The sequence below is a fragment of the Callospermophilus lateralis genome, chromosome 5, assembly GCF_048772815.1.
Source record: "Callospermophilus lateralis isolate mCalLat2 chromosome 5, mCalLat2.hap1, whole genome shotgun sequence".
Classification (NCBI taxonomy): domain Eukaryota; kingdom Metazoa; phylum Chordata; class Mammalia; order Rodentia; family Sciuridae; genus Callospermophilus; species Callospermophilus lateralis.
This window is the reverse complement of record NC_135309.1, coordinates 9,571,121-9,598,353: the sequence shown is the minus strand read 5'-3', so window position 1 is coordinate 9,598,353 and position 27,233 is coordinate 9,571,121. Positions and strand designations below refer to the sequence as shown.

Below are 27,233 nucleotides of genomic sequence, written 5' to 3'. Positions count from 1 at the left end.
TCAAAGTTTTCTGCTTTAATCCTTATAACCCAGGTGACGTTTATTCAACTGTGTAAAACGGCAAGAATAACCTTATCCAGTGACTACAGCCAAGGAACTAAAATTAATCTACAAGATGTGGAAATACTAAGATTAGACAGAATAATTATATTTTTTCTCATCAAAATAATGGATATGTATTATCCAATAACTTGAAGGCACTAGGGTCTGGTTGATTTGCTGAAATGAAAAAGTAAAAAGTAGAAACTATTGAAAGTATTCTGCCTAATGGTTGTACCATATTTTTTTCCTGTGTTTAGTAAATTATCACAAAATTACATTGAAATTTTAATGCCCATAAATAACTGAAAATAATTATCTTTTTAATTTTTAAATAATTTACATGTAAGGCAGACTACACAGTTTACAAAACTTTTGCTTGGTATATAAAAATTTACTTCAAGTAAATGCTCCAAACTTTTTCCTACACTAATGGTAATTTATAGTTGTATGAAGTATAAATAACTTTTCTTGAGATTCAGTAGTTCTTTCATCACTAATTGGGACATGGGGTAAGTTTATATTTTCCATGAGAGAGGCCCTGCATTTATCTGATTGAATTCCATGTATGTAGTGTATTAAAAGATCTAAGGATCAGTAATTATATCTGGAAAAATATAAATTTGAATTAGAAGATTCAGATGCATTTTTAAATATTAATAAAAATATTGTCTCTAATAGATGAACAAAGTTTAGACCATTGGAGCAATTATGCAATTTCTACAATCACACTACTACAACTTTGTATCCTGAGTATCAATCAGTAACCTTGGATCCATATTCTATTTTATGGACAACATAATGTTTTACTTCCTGTTCTCATACATCTACAATACCAGTTTGTGTTGAGAGAGTCACCTTCTCTGTACCAGAGTTTTTTTGTTTTTTTTTTATCAAGATTATAGTTTTTGTTCTTTTAACTGTTGATGGATCTGCCACCATGACATTAAGACCAGCTTTGCAAAATAACTGCTAAACCCTCCTTTCAGAGCTTGCCTTCTTGCTGAATGACCTGTGAAGATTTCTCTTTGTAAGGAACTCAACCTTCATTGTGTTCTTGACATGCCCAATTCTGCACCAGCCTGTGTGCGGGCATCCTGCAGTGAAGCCCTTTAATGTATTGCCAGATAAATTTTTTTATTGGTGCTTCATCTCCCTATTTTTTTATTGGTTTTTCCAGTGACATTCTTACAAAGAATGTCAGAGACAATCTAATATTTTGTGCCAGTTATCTCTTTACTACCAGCATATATGGAGAACTCAAAGTCTATTAGAAATGATTTTGTGAAATCCTCCTAGATCCTCTGACTCAGGAGAATTATAAAGTTTGCCTACTATCATGGGACTGCACCCAGTGGCTCTCCTTCTTCTGACATCACAAGGAGCATGGTAGAAAGAAGCAGCATTGTTCAAGTTTGTGCCATCTGCTACCATCTTTATAAGCATCTACTCCAGATCATCTTGCATGTTGGGCAATGGTGCCTCTTGGGGAGACTGACCTAATCCCTCTCCTCCTACAGGGTCCCTCGATCCATGTTCATTGTGCACTTTTTGGCCATGTTTCACACAATTTTAAATCTGTAGTTATTATTTCCACTTTTTCACATTCATTATTTTCCCTCCAACTGTGATGTGCACATTTATAATACATGGTATCTCCTTAAGTTAGATTTATAAGGCTTATAAATCTTACAGTTTTCTTAAATAGCATTTTAGGCAAGTTTGCTTTAGGGAAAGGGAAATGAATATTTTATCCTTTTAGTCTTTCTGTTTGTTTGCTTTTTGTATCAGGGATTGAATCCAGGTGTGCTTTACCATCAAGCCAAATCCCCAGCCTGTTTTAAATTATTATTATTATTTTATTTTGAGAACGGTTCTCACCAAGTTACTTAGGGCATCACTAAAATGCTGAATTTGGCTTTGAATGTGCAATCCTCCTGCCCCAGCCTCCCAAGCCACTTGGAGTAGAGGTATGTGCCACCACTCCTGCTTTTTCCTCATATTATGAAGAATGAGTATATTTCTCATCACAATTGTGGTTCACTAGTGTGATAATGTGCAAATTATAAAGGATTAACTTTCTGTTGTAATATTTACCTCAACCCCACTGTTCTTTTTTTTTTAATAGTCTTAACATTGTGAGCAAGTGTTACTTGTTGTTGTTTGTTTTGGTACTGGGGATTGAACTCAAGGGCACTAGACCACTGAGCCATGTCCCCAGTCCTATTTTTTATTTTATTTAGAGAGAGGGTCTCACTGAGTTGCTTAGGGCCTCACCATTGCTAAGGCTGGCTTTAAACTTGCAATTTTCCTGTCTCAGCCTCCAGAGCTGCTGGGATTACAAAAGTGCTGAGCAAATGTTTTATCAGTCCCTAAACACTGTGAACTTACAGAAATTCAGTGAATATAGAGGTGCACAGAAACCTCCAACAAATTGGAGGACCCATTTGGTATTGGATCCTTAAGCACAGCCTTTTCATCCCATTGCCACACTCTAAACACTCATAAAGTATTCTTGTTTCTTGCTCTAAATATTTAAAAATATATAACCCAATCAATAAATGGGCCAAGACCTGAACAAACACTTCTCAGAAGATGATACAAATCAACAAATATATGAAAAAATGTTCATCATCTCCAGCAATTAGAGAAATGCAAATCAAAACCACTTTAAGATATCATCTCACTCCAATCAGAATGGCAGCTATAATGAAGACAAACAACCAATAAGTGTTGGAGAGGGTGTGGGGAAAAAGGCACACTCATGCATTGCTGGTGGGTATGCAAATTGGTGCAGCTAATATGGAGAGCAGTATGGAGATTCCTTGGAAATCTGAGAATGGAACCACCATTTGACCCTGCTATCCCTCTCCTTGCTCTATACCCCAAAGACTTAAAAACAGCATAGTACAGGGACACAGCCACATCAATGTTTATAGCAGCACAATTCACAATAGCTAAACTATGGAACCAATCTAGATGCCTTTCAGTGGATGAAAGGAAAAAAATGTGATATATGGAATTTTACTCAGCAATGAAAGAGAACAAATTCATGGCATTTGCAGGTAAATGGATGGCACTGGAGAAGATAATGGTAAGTGAAGTTAGCAAATCCCTAAAAATCAAATGCCAAATGTTTTTTCTGATATAAGGAGACTGACTCATAGTGGGGTAGGGAGGGGAAACATGGGAGGAATATATGAATTCTAGGTAAGGCAGAGGGGTCAAGGGAAAGGGAGAGTGCAGGGGATTAGCAAGGATGGTGGAATGTGATAGACATCATCATCCAAAGTACATGTATGAAGACACAAATTGGTATGAGCATAGTTTATAAGAATTGTAATGCATTCTGCTGTCATTTATTTTTTAAAATAAAATCAATAAAAAAATAAAATCCACCCTAATTATAATTATGTTCTTTGGATATTGTGTCCTTCCTAAAGAGGTTTTCATTTTCTGAAGTCCTACAAACTCAAACTCAAACACATAGATTTTTCATATTCTTTTTTTGTGTGTGTAGGCAAATAACAACATTAAAACAATATGCAAGACTTTCATTCTATTTTTACATTTCACTGCATTTCAGGAGGGTGAAAGTATTTTCTGTGCTCATGCTGTTAGGTTTGACACCTCTTGGTTGTTCATATCTACAAGAAAAGTTTACTCATGTAAGAACATGATAATAATATAAGGGTATCATGCAATTACAACATCAGAGGAAATCATAAACAAAGAAAGTACTGCCAGATTAAAAACCTATAAAATTGTAAAAAGTTAGTTTGAATTAAAAATTTAACAATAAGATTGTTTGTATTCCTATTTCGAGTCAGTTCTACTTGTAAACTTTTTATGTAATTAATATTTTCTAAGTAATTTTTAAATTTCTTATTACATAAATGATAGAAGAATTTGTAGATTACTATTCAAAAAATACTGTTCTTTATAAATTGATTGAACTTGGAATTTTAAGTTTGAAAGCAAAATATAAACTATTGAAAAATGAGAGAAAACATACAATATGTTTTCAACATTTACAATATAAAGATTTTCTAATAACTAAATTTGCAGAGTGAAATTTGCATAAATTCAAATATAAAATACATGGAAGAGCCCTACAATTATTAGGTAAATAATGGATTATTTATTCATTATTAAAAATATAAAAAAGCAGTTAAATGTGTAAAAAATTATGAATATCAGTGCAAGTATGTAGAAAATAAATGTTACAAATAAATACTAAAATAAGCATGCTAAACAGCACAGAGTTGTGAGAAAAGACCTTATTATTGACTGGCATAAAATATTGGTTACAAAACCAAAGGATCTCTTGTTTTACTCACTAATCTATATGCAAATGATGTTAATTTAGGAAATAAGTGAAGATAATAAAATTCTCTTAATCCCAATATTTTACTTTTGACAACTTGTCAAGAAACAAAAACATAGAAAAGGTAGTGCTACTAAAAGCATAAAGTGGATGGATGAACAAGATAATATTTAAATAGATAATTAGGGTTAATCAGGTCAAACTTATATAGATAATATTGTAAATATTTATCAAAGTTTAAATTTATGTTTAAAGCAATTAGTTAAAAGCATATTATCTATAAATAAAGAATTTAAAAGAAAAAAACATGCACTTGTATTTATATACTCAAATATTTTGTCTTAAGAAGCAGAAAATGAATTTTGGGCACTGTATTCAAATGTTTACTTTTCAAAATGTTGCTGTAATATTCTACTATTAAGAACTAGTATAAAATTCAGTATACTGTCAATATTGAATATGTTCACATTTTCAAATTAAACAAAAAAGTTGTGGTTTATTTTGATCAAATATGCTGGTATATTTCTTATTTTCAGTATTATGCTTAGTAGAAGCTCACAAGAAGCAGGGCTCTGCCCCATCAGCAGTCTGCTTGGGCAGGTGAACTGGTTTGTCTGCAGAGAAGTGCCCTTCACCTGCTGTGTATTGGCGTCTCTGTTCTGATAATGCCCTTCTGCAGCAGAGGTCCATCCTTCCCCAACATGTTCACAATAAATGCCAACTTCTGGTAATTCATCATGCCAGAAACTTCCTGCAGCCACCCTCTTGTTCCTCAGGCTGTAGATGAGTGTGTTGAGCATGGGTGAGAGGATGGTGTAGAAGATGAAGACCCTTCATCCTGCTAAGCAGTGTGATAGGCTCTGGGCAGGAAGTACCTGCTGATGGCTGATCCATAGAGGAGGGACACCACAATCACATGAGAAGAGCAGGTTGCCAGAGCCTTGTTGACCCCCATGTTGGATCCTGACTTCAAAATAGTGGAGAGGAGGCTACTCTTGGATACACACACACTAGGACATTGTGATAGTTTGGCTTACTTCTAATTGGCTGTTCACCAAATGCAGGGTATGTGATTTTCTAGAAACTCATGATTCCAGAACTGATCATTTTTTTATCTGGGTCCTTTCCAATGATCAAATCTATAAATAAGAGAGACATAGCATCAGACAGTCATTTTAGAATTATTATATAATTTTAACTTATGTTGTTAAATGATTTGCACCTATAATGTCTCCCATATGAGGCCATTAGGGCAGATATTGGAATGAGCAGGAACACAATGCTACTGACACAGAGACTGTTTTCATAAAGAGAGGTGTCAGAACAGATGAGTTTCAGCAGAGTGCAGATCTCACCAAAGAAGTGGTGAATTTCCCTGGATGCAAGAGGGGAGAGCCATGGTGTACACGACCTGGACCAAGGCATTGAGGAGCACCCCAGCCAGGTTCCAGCCACAAGGACAATACAGATAATGGGGCACATGAGGACTGCATAGTGCAGTGGGTGGCAGATAGCCATGTAGCAGTCGTAAGTAAGCTATGACTGCCAGCAGGAGGCGCTCAGCACCCACTAGAGTCATGAAAAAGAAGAGCTGAAATCCATAGGTAGCAGAGGAGATGCTGCTTCTTCCAGCCAAAAAGTCAATGCCTATCTTGGGGAAAAAGGTGGAGCTGTCCAAGAGGAACAGATGGCTGAGAAGGAAGTACATAGGGGTGTGGAGGTATGTGTCAACCCAATTAGAGTCAACATCATGCCATAGCCCCCAAGGGACACAAGGAAAACCAGGAAGACAAGGGTGAAAAGAAGCCTGGGGGCTTGGGTGTGGTAAAACTGGTCCAGGAGAACAATGTCAGCTCCCATGGTCCCTTTTGTTCCCCTCCATCCCGTTCTGCAGCTGCTGCCCTGGAGAGGGTTACAGGAACTTCATTGCCACTCTCTACCCAGAATCCCGCTGCACTTTGAAATGGGCTGGTTTCATCTTCTCCATCAACACTGTGTGTTCTTGCTATTGAATGACAGAGTCACCATTCTAAAGCACTGGTCTGTGTCAAACAGGAGTACAGATGTCACCTAGGTGGGATATGTGGTAAACATGCTCAAAAAAAGTTCTATTTCTACAGCCTTAGTCATCTGCTGGAACAATGTTCTCCCTCCAACAAACAGTAGTGTTACTGAGACATTAAGACTTTAGACACATAGTAGGACATTGTGAAAGTTTGGTTTACTTCTAATTGGGTGTTCACCAAATGCATGGTATGTGATTATCTAGAAATCCATAATTCCAGGGCTGAGCATTTCATTTTCAACCTATAAATAATAAGGATATAGCATCAGACAGTCATTTTAGAATTATTATATAATTTTAACTTCTGTTGTTTAATGACTTGCACCTATAATGCTTAACATACTGCTCCATAATGTGGCAGTTCTTTTGTGCTCAACAGTTTTATGCAGAAGGAACAGTTTTTACACAGAGAGAGATATGTCAGACCCTTCTCTAGACTCTCTGGGTTGTGATTACTCAAGTTATTCTATTAAAATATTCTTCAGGATCTGAGAATCTGAAGTATTCCCAGTCCTTTTGTTTTTAATTGCAACTTCTTACCTAACTTTGGTTTTACTTTTCTGTTTTTGGTCCTGGGGATGATGAATGCAGGGCCTTGTTCATGCTTGGCAGGTGTTCTCACCCTGAGCTGGATCCCCAGCATTTCATTTTTTTTTTTTTTTTTTTTGTTTTGAGATGGCATCTCCCTAAGTTGCCTGGCCTTGCCTGGAACTTGCCAATTCTCCTGCCTCAGCCTGTGAGTCACTGGGATTCTAGTGCACATTACGATGCCTGGCAGTTTCTACATTTTTGAGTAATATTTACAATAAGCTATTTCATCTGCATTAATTTATGTTTTAATACACCTAGTAGAAAAAGATCTTTTTTTTCTGTAAAACAACTATTTTCAGAGTAACTATTTTAGATTATAATGTAATATTTGGATAAAATTCAAATTCTTTTATTGAAATCTTAATTTTAATCTTATTTGAGCCATCAGAATTGTATAAATAACTCAATCTCTTCAACAATCCATGTTACAACATTCAATAATTATATGTTCAGGATATGTTTTTTTTAACTCAAAAATTTTGTGAGTCTAATATGCCCTCCCTAGCTATTGAAAAGCCTCTAAAGGTTGTATAACCTCAGAAACATATTGGTAAGTACATAAAAACTATGTTTCAGAGCATTTCTCAATTTTTCTTATATTTACCCAGAACTAAAGGCTTGATGGGTTACTTAATAACTTTATTTTCAGTTGTGTATTAGAAGTAAAATGAAGGATGTTGGATTAAGTAATCACTCAAGCAGAACAACACATTGGTCATCATAATGCCTGAAACTTGATTAATTTCTTTTGGTGTAAAATAAATCCTATTTTTTCAGAAATGCTAAATGTAAATTGTTATCTTTACTTGTGATGTCCCCAGGAGTGTATTCAGGAGGAATGAAAGTTGCCCAGGAAAGTGTCCAGAACAATCATCTTTTCTTGATGTTGGAGTCATACTCTGCCAGCGAGTAAGGAGATTCAAGGCCCACAGGACTCTCCCACAGAGACTCAGGCCACAGTGTGCCCCTACCTGCACTGTCCTCTGAGGAACTCTTCTTGTTTTCTGTGCCTACCCTCAGGTAGGATGCTGCCTAATTAAAAACTGTCCTTCAAATTCTGAGCTCAGTCGAGTTTGTTTCCTTGGAAAAACATAAATAAAATTATCAATGAGTCACACAGTCACCAGCACCAGAAGCCTCTGTCTGAAGAAGGCCATGAGGCAATCTCAGCTCAGAATTTCACATTTTCCCTTTGGATCTAGATCATGTCTGTTTCTTGGCTTCATGATTTTTTATTGCTCTCAGCTATATTACTTACAGTGTAAGCAATTGGTTCTTTGCTTCTTCACCTATAAAACTGAATAATATCAGGGTACATGGTATATATGGTCTGTAGGTATAAAGTTAATTTGTTATTGAAATTTTCTTGGAAGAGTGCCAGTTACACACAAGATATTTAGAGCTACGCCTCTTAGGTTGACTTTGAATTTTATAAAGTAGTGCAAATTAGTTCACAAAGTATAGTTTTATTCACCTACTGACATTCTCAAACACGCAGATTATGGAATTATGCAAGAATTAACCTTAAAAATATTATTTTTAGCAATTTTATTTCTTGCTGTACCTCATGGTCTTTTGATAGACATGTGTTTTGCAATGGTCAGCTTTGACCAGTTAGCAGATGCAGTACCTTGTGCACTTGGGGATTTTTTGTCCTGACAGCACTTAACCTTGTCTTCTCAGCTGTTTTCAACATGTGGTTCATGATTATAGCTGAGGACACCATGCTTCATGGTAGATCTCTTGACTGCTTCCTTTGAATTCCTGCCAGGCCACATCACTTTCCCAGAAGCTCTGTTGACCACAGTGCCACTCTGCTTCTATGAGTATCATTTTTTCTGATTCCAGGGTCAAGGTCATGTGCTGCTTTTTCTGCTGAGCCTGGCTTGTTTTACACAATGTCCTCCAGGTCACCCATTGTCACTAGTGAGAGACTGTCCCTCCTCTCTACTGCTGAGTGGTATGATGTCTCCTGCACGTACACATGTTTTCTCATTCATTCACTGATGCACACCTGGGTTAATTCTGTGCCTGTGTAGCACTGGGAATGACGCTGCCATATGCTAGAGACACAGACTTTCTTTGACACACTGACTCGAGTTGTTTGAGGACACACCCTGCCGAGGACTGCTGCATCCTATGGTAGTTCTACCTTAGGTTTTCCAGGAACCACTAAACCTTTTCCCAAAGTGACTGCACCAATTGTCATTTCCATTAGCAAAGTGTGTGAGTGTTCCCTTTTCTCTGAATTCTCACAAACATGTAGCTTTTGTTTTTTGATAATAACCATTCAAATAGGTATGAAGTGAACAAATAAATAGGTATGAAGTGGAATCTCAGTGGCTTTAGTTTGAATTTCACTTATGATTGGTGATGTTAAACATTCTTCAAACATCTGTTGATCCTTTGTACATTTTTTAGTGGAATACCTATCAGGTCACTTGACCATTTAACCACCAGATTATTTTCTTGCTATTGAGTTGTTTGAGCAATATAAATAATTCATCTCCAGTTCCCCTGATGTTGTCCAACTCTTTACAGCCATACATCATGTATTATCACAGAAAAAAATTGTTTAATATTTTTTCATTCTGCTAAGAAATACTGAAAATAAGGTAATCAAATAGAAATGCAAATCAACACCAGGAGGCACCTCACACAATCCAAAATCATTACAGTCAACATGCCATTAGATCCAACCAATCTCCCTGCAAAAGAGTCACCAAATTCTTAGAAGAAACAAAATACAATGATTTGCATTACAGTTACTAAAAATAATTAGTAAAAAAATTAATATAATTTTAATATTAATCTTGTATAATTTTTAGAATTTCAGTTGGATTTAAAAATTTATACAGTAATATTTCAGGAATTAAAAAATTAACCTATGGCTTTATTTATTTATTTTTATTTGCTATTATTATTTTTTCAATCAAAATTGGAAAGACAAGTTTTTTTAAAATTCTCCTTTTCTTTAAAGAAGCATGACTCTCTCTAGGTCACCGTATTTTGAACATATGTCTGCATTTTTATGTTGATTGAATTATTGTCAGAGTGTTGGCCACTCCATTGAAGTGTGAGATCTCAGCTGCTTGGCAGAGGAGAGCGGGAAACCATCAGACAGGAGTGTATTCCCTATGTGACCTCTGCTGTCACCTGCCAGTAACCGGGTTTCCTTGGAGAGGAGAGGAGAATGAAAGCAGTCCTCTCTGAGGCAGGCAGCCATGTAGGCAGCCGGGATTATGATCAGCTTCTAGACATCATTCAGTGAATGCACCACGTTGGTGCCAGAGACCCAGACCATCAGAGGGGCACCACATACCTTCTGAGATCTGTGGCAGCTCCCAGGTGTTTTTCAAGAGCACCCCAGGGTGGCCTTCACTGCCCCCACCATTCCAGAAACCAAACAAGCCTCTTACTGCCAGTGGTGCAGTCATATACACTCTAAAAAGGTTGAGTGACCTCTGCCTTTCAGGGAATGCTGCCTTCCACATGAGATGCTTCTGGAAGGCATTGTCAGGAAACAAAGGTCAAAGGTGGGACTTGGTTTCCTATCAGTTCAGATGAACACACAGTGATTACATGGTTGCGTGTGGAAAAACCAAGCAGTGTTATTTTACAATGAGAAAAGATGGATTTCCCTGGTAACTTGGTGAAAGTGTTGGAGGAGAAACGTACTCCATGTGGGGGAAGGTGGAGTAGAGGAAGGGTCAGGTACCAGCTGCCCCTGAGCTGGGATCCCAGCAGCTGGAGGATTGCTTCCTAACAGGGTGAGGGAGAGTGAGGGAGGAAATTCACTGGAATTCCCACTGGACAGTAAAATAACCATAGAGAGACATTTACAGGTTTTGAAGATAGAACAAAAAGTACTGCATTAGAGATGAGCCAGTTTTGCTGAAGGTGGTGTCTGCTCCCCCCTCCCCTTCCCCCTTCCCTTCAGGCAGCCAGGGAGGGAAGCCCTGGCAATGAACCTGGAACCTGTGAACCTGTGGAAGAGAGGGAATTGGATCTCAATAGACCCAGAAAGGCAGCAAGTTGGTGATGGAAAGATGCTGAGTTTCTCTGCTCCAGCTGGGGATACCCAGGCCTGAGGGTGCCCTTGGCTGCTGGCAGCTGGTTCAGGCGTCTGGGAGGAGAACTGACAGTATCCAGACCCTGCATCTGCACTCCAGGCCTGACCTGGGGAATGTGCATGTGGTGGAGTATGTGCAGCCTGTGCAGGGACTGGCGAGGTTTCTGAGCCTTGGCTCCAGGGGAGTGCACCATGTGTATGTGTGTGGTGTGTTTGATGTTTCATTTTTTAATTTTTGTTCCACTCATCTGTTGTTTTTCCCTGCTCTGGATTTGGAATGGAGGTTTTCGTGAATCTGTAGCATCCCAATGACTTCCTAGCTGCTCTTAGAAAAAAGGGAGGCAAGAAATAATTATGGTGGTGACCAATATGCAGCCTTAAAATAAATATCTGGCACATGAAATGACCTGTATATTACTAATGGCCACACGAAGCAGAATAGTGGGTCAACATTTAATGCAAGCAACAGCAATACACAGCCACAAACTAGATCTGGCACTGAACACCAGGGGTCTCCTGGGTCACCCATCATGTCAATAACACAACATCATGAATGTTGGGGACAAGAGTTACATTCACTAAACAGTTCTCACAGAGCAGGGTTAAGTACTTTAAAACATTTTTAAAAACCCAGTTTGGTGAAATGGGACAGAACGTGGATGGAGAGTTACCTCCAGGATGGAGCTTGGCATGTGGCCAATGGCTCATGGAACTGACCAGGTAGGCAGATTAGAAAGCACGAGACCCAGTGATACCTGCAGCTACAGGCTGCCTGTGAGGCTGTGGAGGGCACAGCCATGACCCTGAGAGAGGCACACTGTGTTGACTGCCCAGATGGTGGGAAAGAAGACCCCAAAGAGCCGCTCAGAGGAGGCACTGGTGATACGAGCCAAGGAGAACCTCCTAGTGGAGTCAAGGATCATGGATGCTGCTGGTCAAATAATTTGAAAAGGGAAGTGAAGGAAAAGTGCAGCATCTTCCCAGGGAAGAGAATGCTCTTTACATAGTATGTGCCAGGAGAATGATCAGAGATGTGGGGGATGGCGGGTTCTAGGAGCTGCTTAGGGTACTATATTGCTACAAGAGTTACAACTGAAATTTAAAGGAAGTGAATGTCTATTTTTAAGGGTTGAGAGTACAATTCTTTGTCCCAAGACCAGGATCATAGACAGAAAATGAAGCCACATGTTTCTCTGAAGGAGCGGACATTAGTCACCTTGAAGCCTTATAACTTCGTAGACACTGGGTCACATATGTTTGCGGGACACTTGATGGATCTATAGTCCAAGTAGCTGTAGGTTGTAAGTATAAATTACACACAAGATTTGACAAAATAGAATGAAAACAAAGTATACAAGCAATAATAATTTCATGTGATGCATGTAGACATAACATTGACTAATATATATAAGAACGTGTACAGTGTTATATGAAATAATTCATAATAGTATAAAATAAAATGCAGTTAATATTTGCATTATAAATTTTAGCATGAATGTTTTGTTTTAAATTAAATATTAATCATTATATTAGTTTATAATGATCAATATATTATTTCAATTAATTTTACTTATAAATGTCACTAGAGACATATAGTGACATGCATCATTTGCACTATAGTATTTTTGGTCAGTGCTGCATGAGGGTGTTCCAGTCTGCATGAAGAGAAGCCATACAGAGGAGTAGGGACAGCCAAGCTCACTTCTTCCTGGGGGAGAACATCCCACATACTCTTCCCATGGCCCCCAGCACCTCCTTGTTCCTCAGGCTGTAGATGATGGGATTGAGCATGGGGGTGAGGATGGTGTAGAAGACAGCCAGGTTCTTATCCTCTGCTGGGGATTGGAGATTCTTTGGTTGGAAATAAGTGTAGGCAAAAGGTGTGTAGTAAAATGTCACCATGGTTAAATGTGTGGCACACATGGTGAAGGCCTTTCTTCTTCCCTCTTTTGAGTTCATGTGGAAGACAGCAAAAAGGACCCGTCCATAGGACACAGTGATGCCAAGGAAAGGAACAAGGAGAAACAGGCCTGTGCTCACAAACACCGTGTACTCATAGACCCAGGTGTCCGTACAGGCCAGAGGAACCATGCTGGGATGTCACAAAAAAAGTGATTGATGGCCCTAGACCTGCAGTAAGGAAGATGAAAGATGTAAAATGTGTGTGCCACGGAGTTGACAAAGCCCAGTGTCCAGGGCACCAGGATCATCTTCAAACACATGCTTTTACTCATGCGGATGGGGTAGTGGAGGGGGTGGCAGATGGCCACAAAGTGGCCATAGGCCATGGAGGCCAGGATTAAACCTTCTGAGCCGGCCATGGTCAGGAAGAAGAACATTTGCACACCACAGCCCAGGAAGGAGATGCTCTTCTGGCCAGAGAGGAAATTGATGGCCATCTTGGGGACAGTGGTGGAGATGTACATCAGGTCCATGAGGGAGAGCTGGCTGAGGAGAAAGTACATGGGGGTGTGGAGCCGTGGGTCCAAGAAGATGAGGGCAGTCATTCCTGAGTTCCCCACTGAGGCAAGAACAAACATAAAGATGATCAAGAGCAAGAGAAGGAGGCCAGTTTGGTTTTGAGGAAACAATCCCAACAAAATAAAATCACTTGAAGTTTGGTTCCATTTCTCCATGAAAAGGCACTGCTTTAATTTTCTTAAAGGAAAAATAAAAACAAAACTAAGCAATAAACATGTTCAAATAGAAAAGTAGAATAAAAGAAATTAAGTTTATTAGTGTTTGTTTTGAATGAATTGTCTTCCATACAACACCACAGATTCTGTTCAAGATTTTTTTTTATATAAGTAACTTTATGCTTCAGATAACGAATGTGTAGTAGTTGCTAAATGTGTCTGTCTTTTTCCCCATTTCTTATTGGTGCATTACAGTTGGACATAATGATGAATTTGCTGTTAACATGTTTGTACAGGCAATACAATATGGCTGAAATCTCTCCCGAGAATGTTCCCCATGTCTCCCTCCCTCCAACTTCCCAGTCCCTTTCCTCTATTGATCTCTGATTATCATGAGATTTCCACTTACCCTAAGTTTCTTTTCCTTTTCTCTCTCTAGCTTCTACATATGAAGGAAAACATATGACTCTCAATATTTAGAGTTTGGCTTCTTTCCCATAACATAATCAACTGCAGTTCTATGCATTTTTCTTTAAATAAATTTATTTTTCCTTTATAGCTGGATAAATAGCTGGTTCCATAGTTGGGCTATTTTGAATTGTGCTGCTATAAACATGGGTATGCATGTATCACTGCAGTATGATGACTTTGATTCTTCAGTATAAAAACCGAGGAGTGGTAGAGCTGGGTCATATGGTTTTTCAATGCTTAGGTCTTTTGAGGAACCTCCATACTGTTTTCCATTTTGTTGTACTAATTAACAATCCCCAAACTGTAAAAGTGTTTCCTTTTTCTCACATCCTCTCTATCATTTATTATTTTCATATTTTTGATGACTGCCATTCTGAGTGGTGTGAAGTAAAATCTTAGTGTAGCTTAAATGTACATATTCCTAATTGCTAATGGCGCACTAGAAGACATAGGGAAAAGCCCACACATCTATACTCATCTGATCCCTGATGCAGTGCCAATAACATATATTGGAGAAAAGATGGTCTTTTCTACAAATGGTGCTGGAAAAACTGGTTATCCTATATGGAAAAAAGAGATACAAAACCTTATCTCTCACTGTGTACAAAATTCAACTCATATTGGATCAAAGATCTAGGAATCAAACAGAAACTTTACTAGAAGAAAAAATGGGGTCAACACTCCAGAGTATAGGCAGAGGCAACAATTTTCTGAATAGGATCTCAAAGTTCAGGAGATAACACTCAGAGTTCATAAATGGTGTGCCATCAAATTAAAAACTTTCTGCACAAAAAAAGGAAATGATAAGAAATGTGAAGAAAGAGAGAATAGAAGAAAATCTTTGCTAGGTATTCTTCTAACATTATTATCTAGAATACATAAAGAACTCACAAAACAGTACCAAAAGTAGCTCAATTAATAAATGGGCAAATGAATTAAACAGACACTTCTCAATAGAGGAAATAGAGTGGCCAACGAATATGTAAAAAAATACTGTTCAATAGATTTTGATATCGGAAATAAAAATCGCTTTCCCAGTTCTTTCTGGTAACCATCTCAAATTGAAATACAAATTCTACTCCCATATGCAGCAAATACAAATGAAAGAACTGAGAAAGTCCTTCCTAGATAATGGTGGGTAGGAGCATTCCTTTAGGACTCTGCACCAGGTTCAGCCCAGAGGAAGCCAGGATCCTGCTTTCCGAGCTCCCCAACTCAGCACTCAGGTTCACGACAGACATGGCCTGTGGGGCACAGAAGTGCCCTGTGTGCTTGAGTCTCCATCCTCAGTGACCTCGCCTCCTCCACAACTTTAGTGCCTGCTCTCCCCTCCCCACTAGCACTGCTGCTGCTGAGTAAGCCAGGGTCCTCTCCCAGAGCTGTGCTGCTCACCTCCTAAATAGAAGCTGTTTGGCTGGTCCTAGAAGTGGGTCATCATTCAAAAGCATCTTTCTTAAGTTGTAAAGGTATCATGAGTCCTATATGATCAACCTTAGTACAGCATGTTCTTTGGATACTGTCTCTTTCCTAATGTGGTTTTCATTTGTAAAAACCTTACAAACTTATATCAAATATTAAGGTTTTTATATACATTTTTCCTTTCTTCTTGGAAGCAAATTACATATGATGAAGTTGACAGATTAAATCATGTGTAATATTTTTCATTCTATATTCACAATGGCAAGAGAGAACTAGAACAGTAACAGAAATACAAAGCGGGTATGGATAATGGAAGCACATACAGGGACAGACTTTTTGTGTATACAAGAAACCTGGACGTGTGCCATAACTTACACGAAAGTTTCTTCTCATTTCTTCATTTATTTTAATGTGATTTAGACGCTAAGTTTTTTTTTTATTTCCCAGATAATAAGAAGGATTCATGGATGTGAAGAATAACATTCTCAAATACAGTTATGCCTTGGAAGAGATTTGACATTATATTACTAATCATTTCACAATAGCACATTTAGTAACTGGTGAGTGATTTACTGTGTGTGCAATAAAGCATTCAAAGTAATTGGTGTAATGATTACTGTCCTCCATAGGATCAGGCCTAATTCTAGGTCAGGCACATGGGCCATGGAGAGAATGTTTCTTCCTGTCCTGCAGTTTAGTTTCCCAAGTTACAAGCAGGAGCTGGCTCTGCTGCTGAGCTGCTCACCTAGGAAGGAACGTGAGCCGAGGCAGTGTCCTGATTGTAGCTTACATATGTGTGCACTTGCCTTGTTCAGACTTAATTATGTAGGGGAAGTAAAACCATGATTAGTTATTAATCATTTAGAGTAAAGAAACCAAAATGAGAGGAAAATGAGTGAGTTCCTCTCCTAGGTGATATGGTTGCTTAGGCTGTTCTTTGGGAATGTGCATCTGCCTCTCAGTCCTTAACAGCTTCTCTTCTTCTCCTTGTGCCATGTCAGATCTGGCAATTTCATATTCATTGTTTTTATTCTCACAAATATTCATAAAATGAGAACGTCACATTTCTTATATCACTGGTATATGTTTGACTTCTCCCTGTGTCTAGTCTTAGAAAGATTTGCACTTTATATTTGAGCTCTTCCATGGGGATGCTGCCACAGACTACTGTGGATGTTAATTTGGATTAATGATTTTCTGAGAGGAAAGAAAAGCAACCAATAGTTGGTTGCCATGATTCATCTCAGTAAGTAAACAGCAGTGATTCCTTGATATACTATAGTAAACAGGAATACAATTGCAAAGGAGAGCTTTTCATATAAGAGGGGACACATTTTGAAAACTGTCAGGTTGACAAGCACTGAGAGTAAAAAAGTCGTGGTCAGGAAGCCAACAGGAGCACAGCATCACTTTACACTATGACTCAGCATTGAAACGCAGGGTTATTGTATATGCGGAAAAGCATGGAAACAGAGCAGCGGGGCGAACATTTGATATTAGCGAAGCAAATATTCGCCGTTGGAGGAATGACCGAAATTCCATATTTTCTTGCAAAGCAACCACAAAATGTTTTATGGGACCTAAGAAAGGAAGATACCCACAAGTAGATGAAGCTGTACTACATTTTGTCAGTGAGGCATATGCTAAAGGATTGCCTGTCACACGCCAAGTAATGCAGTCAAAGGCAGGGGAAATTGCCAAAACCCTCGGAATTGATGAAACAAAATTTAAAGCAACAAGAGGCTGGTGTGACCGATTCATGCGTCGAGTTGGACTGTCATTAAGACATCAGACATTGTTTTGTCCAAAACTTCCCACTGACATTAAACAGAAGACAGTGCTGGAGCATTCTTTCAAGAAATGCTGCATCGCCAGTCCTCTTGAAGATGCCAAGGGCCAAGTCATGTGGGCAAATGCAAACAGTGAGGACGGTGACGTGAGAAGTGATTTAGAAGAGCTGGGTTCAGAATATGAAGTTATAGTTATAACTTGACCAGTTTATTTCCTACATTCTTTACACACACACAAAATTGGTGTGACAAAAATCTTTTAAGAGTACTGTTTTAATAAATATAAAATATTTTCTGTGCTATAAGGCATCAGGTTGTAGTTTCAAGGGTAGTGTTTTTCTTTGTAATAATGCAGTGCATCTTAACGGATGGTATCTGATTAAATAAAAATGGTCTCGTCATTATAAATTTATTTTTCTTTTCAAGATGGTATCTATTTATTGGAATACTTAATACTGACTCATGTTGAATAGTTATCTTCTATGAAATACATTTTTTGGGTAATCTATTCAAGATTTTAGAGTAGTTAGGAATAGGAAGAACTCTTCTCTAGGAAAAGTAGGGTTAGTCACTCCCTTTGTATGGGAGGACTTTATGCTTAAGGTGTTGTGGAGAAACTACTTTTTCACAATAATCCAGTGACAAGACCTCAGAGGTACTGGGTGTTGAAAATATAGCGGGTGGAAATACCCGCATAACTGTAAAACAACTCTTGCCAGGTATCCATGTTTGTCTTCACTGAACTTTGGACTGAGTGTTTACTGGGGAAGAGAGGTATGGATTCACAAACCCTACTGTTCAGTGTTCCCTGCTTTGTATAAGAATAAAATGTAAAGCCAGTTTGTTTTATTAATCTGAGTTCTTCTGTTTTTCACCTTTGTTTCTCAGAATTAGTCATCACCTCCAATTTATGGAGGTTTGTAATTATGTTTGATACCTCATTCTTTGTGCTCATTCAGTTTTGTTTGTCTCCTCACAGTTGACTAGCTCTGCCCTAGGTTGTGTTCCTGATGAGCACATCTTTGCTGATACTGTAGACCTTTGGACATATTAAAAGGGAATTTACAGAGCAGAACTGTGTGTGTGCTCGCAGATGCGAGAGGAGCACAGTCATTCTGTCTTTGTTTCCTTATTGGATGCTGTATGACTAGGGCATAAAAGAGCAGTGACACAGTTTCTAGCATTAATTTTAATGTTTCATGTATCAGCTAAACATCACATTCACATGGTCATCAGTTAGAAAGAAAAATGAATGCCTGAAAGCATCTTGGTGCTGGAAGGATGTCAAATTAGACTTTTTTATTTTAGAATGCTCTGAGTGCTGGCTTTCTTCATGTTTGTGTTTTATGGTGACTATATAAGGTTTAGTTAATAATTGCTGAAAAACTTAAGTAGCTGATGAGTGTCCTGTTGTGTCAGTATTAAAGAATGATAGCTGATGCAGTCCTACCCCCAAATCTGTAGTCATCTGCAAATTAATGGAATGTAATCCGTGTAAAGCTATATATGTTGGGCATTATTTATTGGCACTAATGCTTCAAGCTTTCCTTGTTTTATAGCATTTTAAGAAATGTTCTGCTTAACTTACTTGAGAAATATACCTAAGAGCATATAATAGATCATACTTGCCATGCTATAACTCACTGGAGGAGAGTGAAGAGAAATTACTGATGCCAATAATGAAGAATCTGCAGGCTAATCCTTTATTTAAAACTTTTTTTTCATGCACCCCACATAACATAGTGTATATTTCTAAGACCACTAAGAGATGGAAGAGAAATAGTTATTAATGCAGAATTATTAGAGGAGAGGGGAGGGGAGGGGAGGGGAGGGGAGGGGGATAGTAAAGGATAGGAAAGGCAGCAGAATACAACAGACATTAGTATGGCAATATATAAATCAATGGAAGTGTAAATGATGTGATTTTGCAATTTGTATATGGGGTAAAAATGGGAGTTCATAACCCACTTGAATCAAAGTGTGAAATATGATATATAAAGAACTATGTAATGTTTTGAACAACCAATAAAAAAATGCAGAATTATTTATGTGGTATGGTGTTTCTGTTCTTTTCCTGTTTTGTTTTATTGTTTTTGTAGCTGAATTTTAACCAGAACTGCATCCCAGCTGCATTTTTAGTCTCACTGAAAATGAGTCATTCAGTGGGAAGTGGACTATCCTGTGGTTAATTTCAAGATTATGAGCATTAAAAACACATACAAATAGTAGACTTTTACCTGAACCCTTCTCCAAAATGATAGTTCTGGAGTATGCCATCTTTTTGAGGATTAATTCTAAATCCAAGGACTCAGGTAGACTGGTTTCATTTCCTTCTTAGCTAACTATTCCCAGATCAGTCTTTTGCTTTTGAACTTTTTTTTTTTTTTGCGTGAAAATTGCCTGTGTGGTAGCATCTTTCAGATTTAAATGCCAAAAAACACTAAAATATTTGTATAGCACTGTTAAAATGAGTTTGAAATATTTATGTCAAGTTAAATATAGAATGCACTCAGTGAATTTTCATAGGGGAAGCATTGTTATGTGTTGAACAGCCATTTCACAGACATGCTGACCCATTTCTTTAGATGTCATTAGGTTTAAGAACCATTTCAAAATATTTTGTTGAAAGATGGAAAGATATAAAGTTATGGATTCACACAACATGGCATCTTAAGAAGTTGAAAGATTGAAAGTAGTGCATTGTTTCTTTTAAGAATAACAGTTTGAAGTCAACAATGTAATCTTTTTAAAATTCAGCCTTTCTCAGTAGATATGTTTTAATGTAACATGTAATCAATGTAACTTAGATTTTGACTGGTCAACTAAATGCTTATATATTTGAGGTTGACTTTGAAAAGCCAATGAGCAGTCCTCAAAGGTCCTGGACTCTTAGCGACTAATAGAATAGCTTTCGGTTTTGGAGTCTGGAGTTAAAGCACCTTGTGTTGTCTGCTTCTAAAGTGTCTCAGAGTTTTACATTTAAAGCATAAAGAGTAACATTTTATATTAAAAAGTTACATTTCCCATTTGTTAGTGTCCCTTGCTACCCCTCTGATGAGGAATGTTCACATTACCTCTGGGTCAGTTCTATGCATAGCATTCACCAAATACTGCTGCTGTGGTTTCTTAAAGGAAACCTCATGTGCTATGATGCATTGTCATCTTGCTGCTCGACAAATAAGCATATGAGGAATTAGACTGTGTGTGTTAACAATACCTTTGTACAAACAACAAGATGTAACCCTAAAGATGAGGAATGTGCGTAAATAATCACTCAGTGATTTTTGTTTAAAAATTGGTCAGTACTATATCTAAAGCTTCTGTGGTTTGTATGATGTTTTAACTTTTATTTTAAACTGCACAGAATAAATTAAAATGAAAACAAAAAAAAAGATAAGAAAATTTCAGCTTATCCCTCACTATTCTGTATATCTATTATACAGTAAAAAAATATTAAAATGAAACTATTTTGGCAACATTTTAAATGATCATCTAATATTTGTGGATTATGTAAGTTCTCTGTTTGCACTAAATAAAATGTGGGGAGAAATCCAATAAGATAATTGTTTAAATCCCCAGTTCAAAGCTATTGGAGAATCTGACAGTTTCAATAACTGTCCTTACAAATTCTTTCTCTTTTTCTGGAGGCAAAAAAACGTGAGGAGAACATAATATTTGGTGCTGAATATGACCTAATTTATGTATGTGTGCAAGTTTATAGAGAGAGGAAAAATGTTAGTGCCATTTTTACTGTCTTATCAAGGAGAGCTAGACTAGAAGCTAGGGGATTAGAGCTACAGATAAATTTAGAGCACAACTCTGGTAACTTTGATGTTATCCCTTTGTAAAAACTCAGTTTTTTGCTAAAGACGGGTGGACTCTGTATGTATAAGGTTGATGTTGGCCAAAAGTGGATTTCATCCAGGATATCCTCATGTCCCACCCAGTTATTCCAAAGTACAGTCCAAATTCCAGTTATTCAAGGAGTCTCCACTCAGCTTTGTCCCCTTCCACACTGCTCCCTGACCCCTCATCCTCATCCTCACTCTCGTTTTCCACCTGCCAGCCTTGGCAGGTGGGGGTCCTTCAGCATGGGCACCATCTACCCCACAGTACTGCAAATTCACTCTGTGGAATGGGGCTACGCCCTGTGCCTGTCCATCCTCTGTGGTCTTTGGAGGGAGGAACAGCAAGCACGTCTCCATATTTAGGGGCTTCCCTTGGTCCCTGGAGCTTACTCAACATCAGCAGGTGTTGTGAATGAGTGAAAGGGAGAACGAGAGAGAGCTGACTTGCAAGGCAAAGGTGGAGGGTGACCACACTCTGGAACACCGGGGTTGAAGTCTCACTTGGTCTCACATCATGCTAAGGCTTTGTTGTTTGCTTTTGAATTTCACTTTGAAGCAATACTACTCCTTAAATTATCCTTGATTAAGGAACAGAGGTGCCTGTGACATCTCAGGAGGCCTGACGGGAAGCTCTGTGACCCTGATAATCGAAATCCATTCTCCTAACTTGGTATAAATTCTTTATTAAACTTGATCAAAAGTAACAGAATTTGAAAGATAAAATGTGGAAGACAGTCTTGGGCTCTCTGCCAGGCCTCTATGAGGACTTGGGCCCCTATGTGTGGGCCCAGAGGCTGCCCGGTGAGGAACAATGAGCCACGGCCAGGCCAGATGCTGCTTCCAACTGGGAGGAGTCTCATTGTGACACTGACCAGGTGGGAATGCTGAGGGGGAATGGCTATGTCTGAAGATGGGTTTTGAATCTTTAGAGGAACTGGGTCAAGCTGGAATAAGGGAGAAGTGCGAAGGGCTTGAGGCCACCTGGGAGGAATGCAGAGGGCAGCCTCCAGCCCTGTACATGCCTTGGGGCCCCTTTCCTGCTAGGCTGTGAGTCATCTGCCTCTGCCTACCATCTGAGGGGTAGGTGCAGTCACCAGACACAGGGGAAAGGAAGGAAGAAATGTGTAGTGAGGGCAGCAGGGACAGAGGACTTCCACGGGGGGGGGGCATTGTCCAGCTCTGGCACTCACACCCAGCTCCCTCCAAGATCTACAGGTGGAGAGCAGCTCTCTTATCATAAGCAGCATTTCAAGGTAACTTTCTCATAACCCTCCTAAGTAGGGTGCTTCTGTGTGTATGTTGTTACCTTGAAATCTTTTTCCCACACAGTGCCAGTGGGGAAGCAGAAGAAGAAAATGCTCAACACAGCAAAAATGGGTGGCACAGAAAGCCAGAGGTAGATGGGGACCCAGAGCTCAAACCAGGGCACTTGGCATCTCCAAGCCTCCCGAGCCATATCTTTTTTTTTTCCTTTTCTTAAGGACAATACCACACCCCAAATATGCCTCAGCTTCTCAAAATGTAGGTTTGTCCTTCAACCTTATCAAAAATGACCCCATTTGTGATTTACCTGTGAAACTTACACTGGGTACTGAGAACAGTTTTCTTTCTGCTGACACTATTAAAAATGCTGTACAGAAAACCAAGAGGTGACATTTGAAGCTACAGAATCTCTGCTAGTGCAGGGGAAGTGACATGAGAAGCACACAGTCACCTGGGGAGCATGCAGGCCTGATGTGCATAGGAGCATAAGCCCCTCTCACTGCAGCCCACCCCAGCCTGCCCCTGGGATCCCTGCACATTCTGGTTTTCACTCTTGAGCAGAGTGCTGTCTTCCAACCTCTCATGGAATGAGGTTGGAGCCTGACTGTGGACATTTAACCTCACATTATAGTTCCTGGATGGGATAAACCTTCTACACCCAGTAAGGTTGTTTGAGCACAGTGAACTGTCCTAGGGCTGCCCCATGAACTTGGACAGTGGCAACCACTTTGCCTTGCACCTGTGCCCTTTAGACCTCAGAGTTTCCAACTGTGAATGGTCACTGCAATCTTTCCAACTGTGAATGGTCACTACAATCTTTTTAAAGATTCTTTTTGGGTATAAATGTTGTAGTATGTGACACAGACCATACCCTGTGTTATGTACCTCCTTGCTATATCATAATTGTGTGGTTTGCAAAGATTATACATCATCAGTTAAACATTGAGTCAATCTATGTGCAAATCTTAAGTGTGCAATAGAATAAGAATTTTATTAGGTTGTCAGTTAAAAAATTATATTTTTCCTTGGAACAAGTATATTTTACTTATTTATTTTGAATGAATTGAATTTGACCATATTTTTTGAAGTTCAGATAGTAGTGCTAGTGAAGTGTCACTTTTTGTGTGCACTGGGTGTTTCACTGTGGACTAGAGAGACCATGTTTTCCCAGGAGTGTGGGAGCAGGAGCCTAGTGAGGCTCAGCCTTCACCAGGAAGCCAGCCCATTGAAACTGAGGAGCCAGAGTCTTTAAATGGCTCAGAAAAATCACACTCTTTTGTTTGAATTCCATTTTGCTTTAAGGAAAATTTGCTTTTGTTTTAAGGCTAAGTGATTAAGAGGTTACTGTCTGGAGCCCAAAAGCAATGATCTTATAAAGTCACAGTGTGAAAAATGCTACTAAAAAGTGTTCAACTCAGATTTTTTAGGTTGTCTGTTTCAGGAGTTCCTAAAAAATAGCTTGATGGCTTAGATATGTGCTTCTCCTTTCATATCTTTTTAACATGCATGATTGACAAATTGTATAATTTTAATTAAAAGCTTTTCAAAGAAGTTCTGGGACTTTCTAACCACCACCTCCATGTGAGGTGTCAGGGAATTCTTGTGCATTTCTGTAAACCAATCTCCAATATCTTAAATATTCCACTTCTACAAAAAATTTTGTAAGAGTTTTTGAAAGCAATTATATAAATCTATTGCAGTGATTTTTAAATTGAGTGTTTTATAAAGTGAAAGACAACCTGTATGCTATTTGGCTGGAAGAAGAGATCTTTCCAGACCTCATCTTCTTGTCCAAAGTTTGGGGCTTAGACCGGAGCAGGAAGCCGCGCCAGCTGCCCAGCCAGACCGGAGCAGGAAGGCGCCAGCCGCTCAGCCAGACCGGAGGAGGAAGTCCGGTCCCGCCCCGAGCGCTAGTCTCCAGGAAGCCCATCAACCCTTAAAACCCATCAAAGTGGGTGTGGCTACCAGCACAGTTGCGGCTGATCCAGGTACCCGGTTTCCAACTCCCCCACCCTTAGCTGCGATAACTCAAAATATTTCCCACAAGCTTTTGGGGATTGTAGCTATCAACACAAAACAACAACTGTAGAGGCACCTGGTTTCTACCTCAGAGACTAGAGTAGGGAAGATACAGGTGGAAGCTCATTTCCCTTCACACTGGCTATACCCACCACCCTGAATACAGAGGCTCAAACTAGGAATAGACAACGCCACCTACTGGAAGCAAGGAAAACAGTGTTCTGAGAGACTTTTTTTTTCCTCTCTTTCTCTTTTCTTCTCTCTCTTCCACAACTTCAGCATATGTGAAACCAAGAACTGAGCATGAACAACTGAATTACCAAAGTAATATAATATAGAGGAATTGCATATACCCCACCTCCCCCCCATTTTTTTTCTTTATTTCTATCTTACTTCCCTTTCCCTTCTCTTATTTCTCTTTTCTTCCTTGTTATTTCTTTTCTTTTCTTTTTTTTTAATTCATATTCTCTCTATACCACTTTCAATCTCCTAACTTTTGCTATCTATACATAGGGTAACTATCTAAATAGGAGGTTGAGTCTATACATTCTTCCATAAATTACCAGTCGAGTGGTTAGAGTTCTCCAAAGGTGCTAAGTTAGTTTAACCTCATTCCCTCACTCCTTTCTCTTTAAGTATAACATCCTTCATCTGAAATTAAGTTTTCTATATGCCACCAGATATGGTACACCTTTTATGAAACTAAGGAATATATTCTTAAGAATAATTAAATCCAATATCTATAGTCTTAGAATCTAACTATAAATGTAGTAATAATGAAAACTTGTCCTTAGATAATGTACTGTTGATATTGGGATCTGTTAACATTGTCTTTCTCCGAAAAAGAGGGATATTGGAGCTATTCAAGAACAATACAAATATATAAGGGGAAAAACATTAGCTCAACAGTTTCACAAAGCTAGAAAGAATCATGAGCAATATGAAAAGACAAGAAAAAAAAGGACCACAAACAACAACAATTCAACATTAGATGAGGTAATATCTGCAGCTGATGGAATGTCAGACAAAGAGTTCAGGATATACATGCTTCAGATGATCTGGAGTCTCAAGGAAGACATTATTCATCAAATTCAGACAATGAAAAATCACTTTGACAAAGAATTACATAAACAAATCCAAGAAGCAAAAGATCAACTCTATAGGGAGATAGAGGATATAAAAAACAAACAAACAGAAATCCTGGAAATGCAGGAAACAATAAACCAAATTAAAAACTCAAATGAGAGTATTACCAGCAGAGTAGAACACTTGGAAGATAGAACTTCAGACAACGAAGACAAAGTTTTTCAACTTGAAAAGAACATAGATGTTAAGAAATCATGAGCAGAACATCCAAGAATTATGGGATAACATCAAGAAACCAAACCTAAGAGTTATTGGGATACAAGAGGGTACAGAGGTCCAAACCAAGGGAATGAGTAATCTATTCAATGAAATAATACTAGAAAACTTCCCAGACTTAAAGAATGAAAAAGAAATCCAAATACTAGAAGCCTACAGGACACCGAATATACAAAATCATAAGAGATCCATACCGAGACATATAATAATGAAGATGCCCAACATACAGAATAAGGAGAGAATCTTAAAAGCCACAAGAGAGAGGAAGCAGATTACATTTAAGGGTAAACCAATCAGGATAACTGCTGATCTTTCAACACAGACTCTGAAAGCTAGAAGATCCTGGAACAACATATTTCAAACGCTGAATGAAAAAGGGTTCCAACCAAGAATTGTGTATCCAGCGACATTAAGCTTCAGAATGGAAGATGAAATTAAAACCTTCCATGATAAACAAGTTAAAAGAATTTGCAGCTAGAAAACCATGTCTTCAAAACATCCTTGGCAAAACATTACAGGAAGAGGAAATGAAAAATAACAATGAAAACCAACAACGGGAGGTAGTACAATAAAGGAAAAACTAAGCATAGAGGAAAAACAAATCATGTTAAGTATCATACATAACCAAATATGGCTGGAAATACAAACCATATCTCAATAGTAACCCTAAATGTTAATGGCTTAAATGCACCAATCAAAAGACATAGGCTAGTAGAATGGATTAAAAAAAAAGATCCAACAATATGCTGCCTACAGGAGACTCATCTGATAGGAAAAGACATACACAGACTGAAGGTGAAAGGTTGGGAAAAATCATATCACTCATACGGACCCCGGAAGCAAGCAGGGGTGTCCATACTTGTATCAAATAAAATAGACTTCAAGCCAAAGTTAATCAAAAGGGATAAACAAGGACAATACATACTGCTCAAGGGAACCATACACCAACAAGACTTGACGATCATTAATATATATGCCCCAAACAATGGTGCAGCTATGTTCATCAAACAAACTCTACTCAAGTTCAAGAGTCTAATAGACCACAACACAATAATCATGGGAGATTTTAACACACCTCTCTCACCAATGGACAGATCTTCCAAACAAAAATTGAATAAAGAAACCATAGAGCTCAATAATACAATTAATAACTTAGACTTAATTGATATATACAGAATATACCACCCAACATCAAGCGGATACACTTTCTTCTCAGCAGCACATGGATCCTTCTCAAAAATAAATCATATATTATGTCACAGGGCAAAGCTTAGCAATTACAAAGGAGTTGAGATACTACCATGCATTTTATCTGATCATAATGGAATGAA

The 27,233-nt window shown here is 38.4% G+C and overlaps 1 protein-coding gene across 1 annotated transcript; it reads right to left on the bottom strand.

Moving 5' to 3' along the window:
• Window positions 1-12,792: 12,792 nt before the first annotated feature.
• LOC143400252 (olfactory receptor 2L13-like) lies at window positions 12,793-13,601 on the bottom strand. Its single transcript, XM_076857550.1, has 2 exons — window positions 13,315-13,601; window positions 12,793-13,186 (listed from the first exon to the last, which is right to left on the bottom strand). Exons 1-2 carry the CDS (start codon window positions 13,599-13,601, stop codon window positions 12,793-12,795), a joined length of 681 nt encoding a protein of 226 aa, XP_076713665.1.
• Window positions 13,602-27,233: the final 13,632 nt, after the last annotated feature.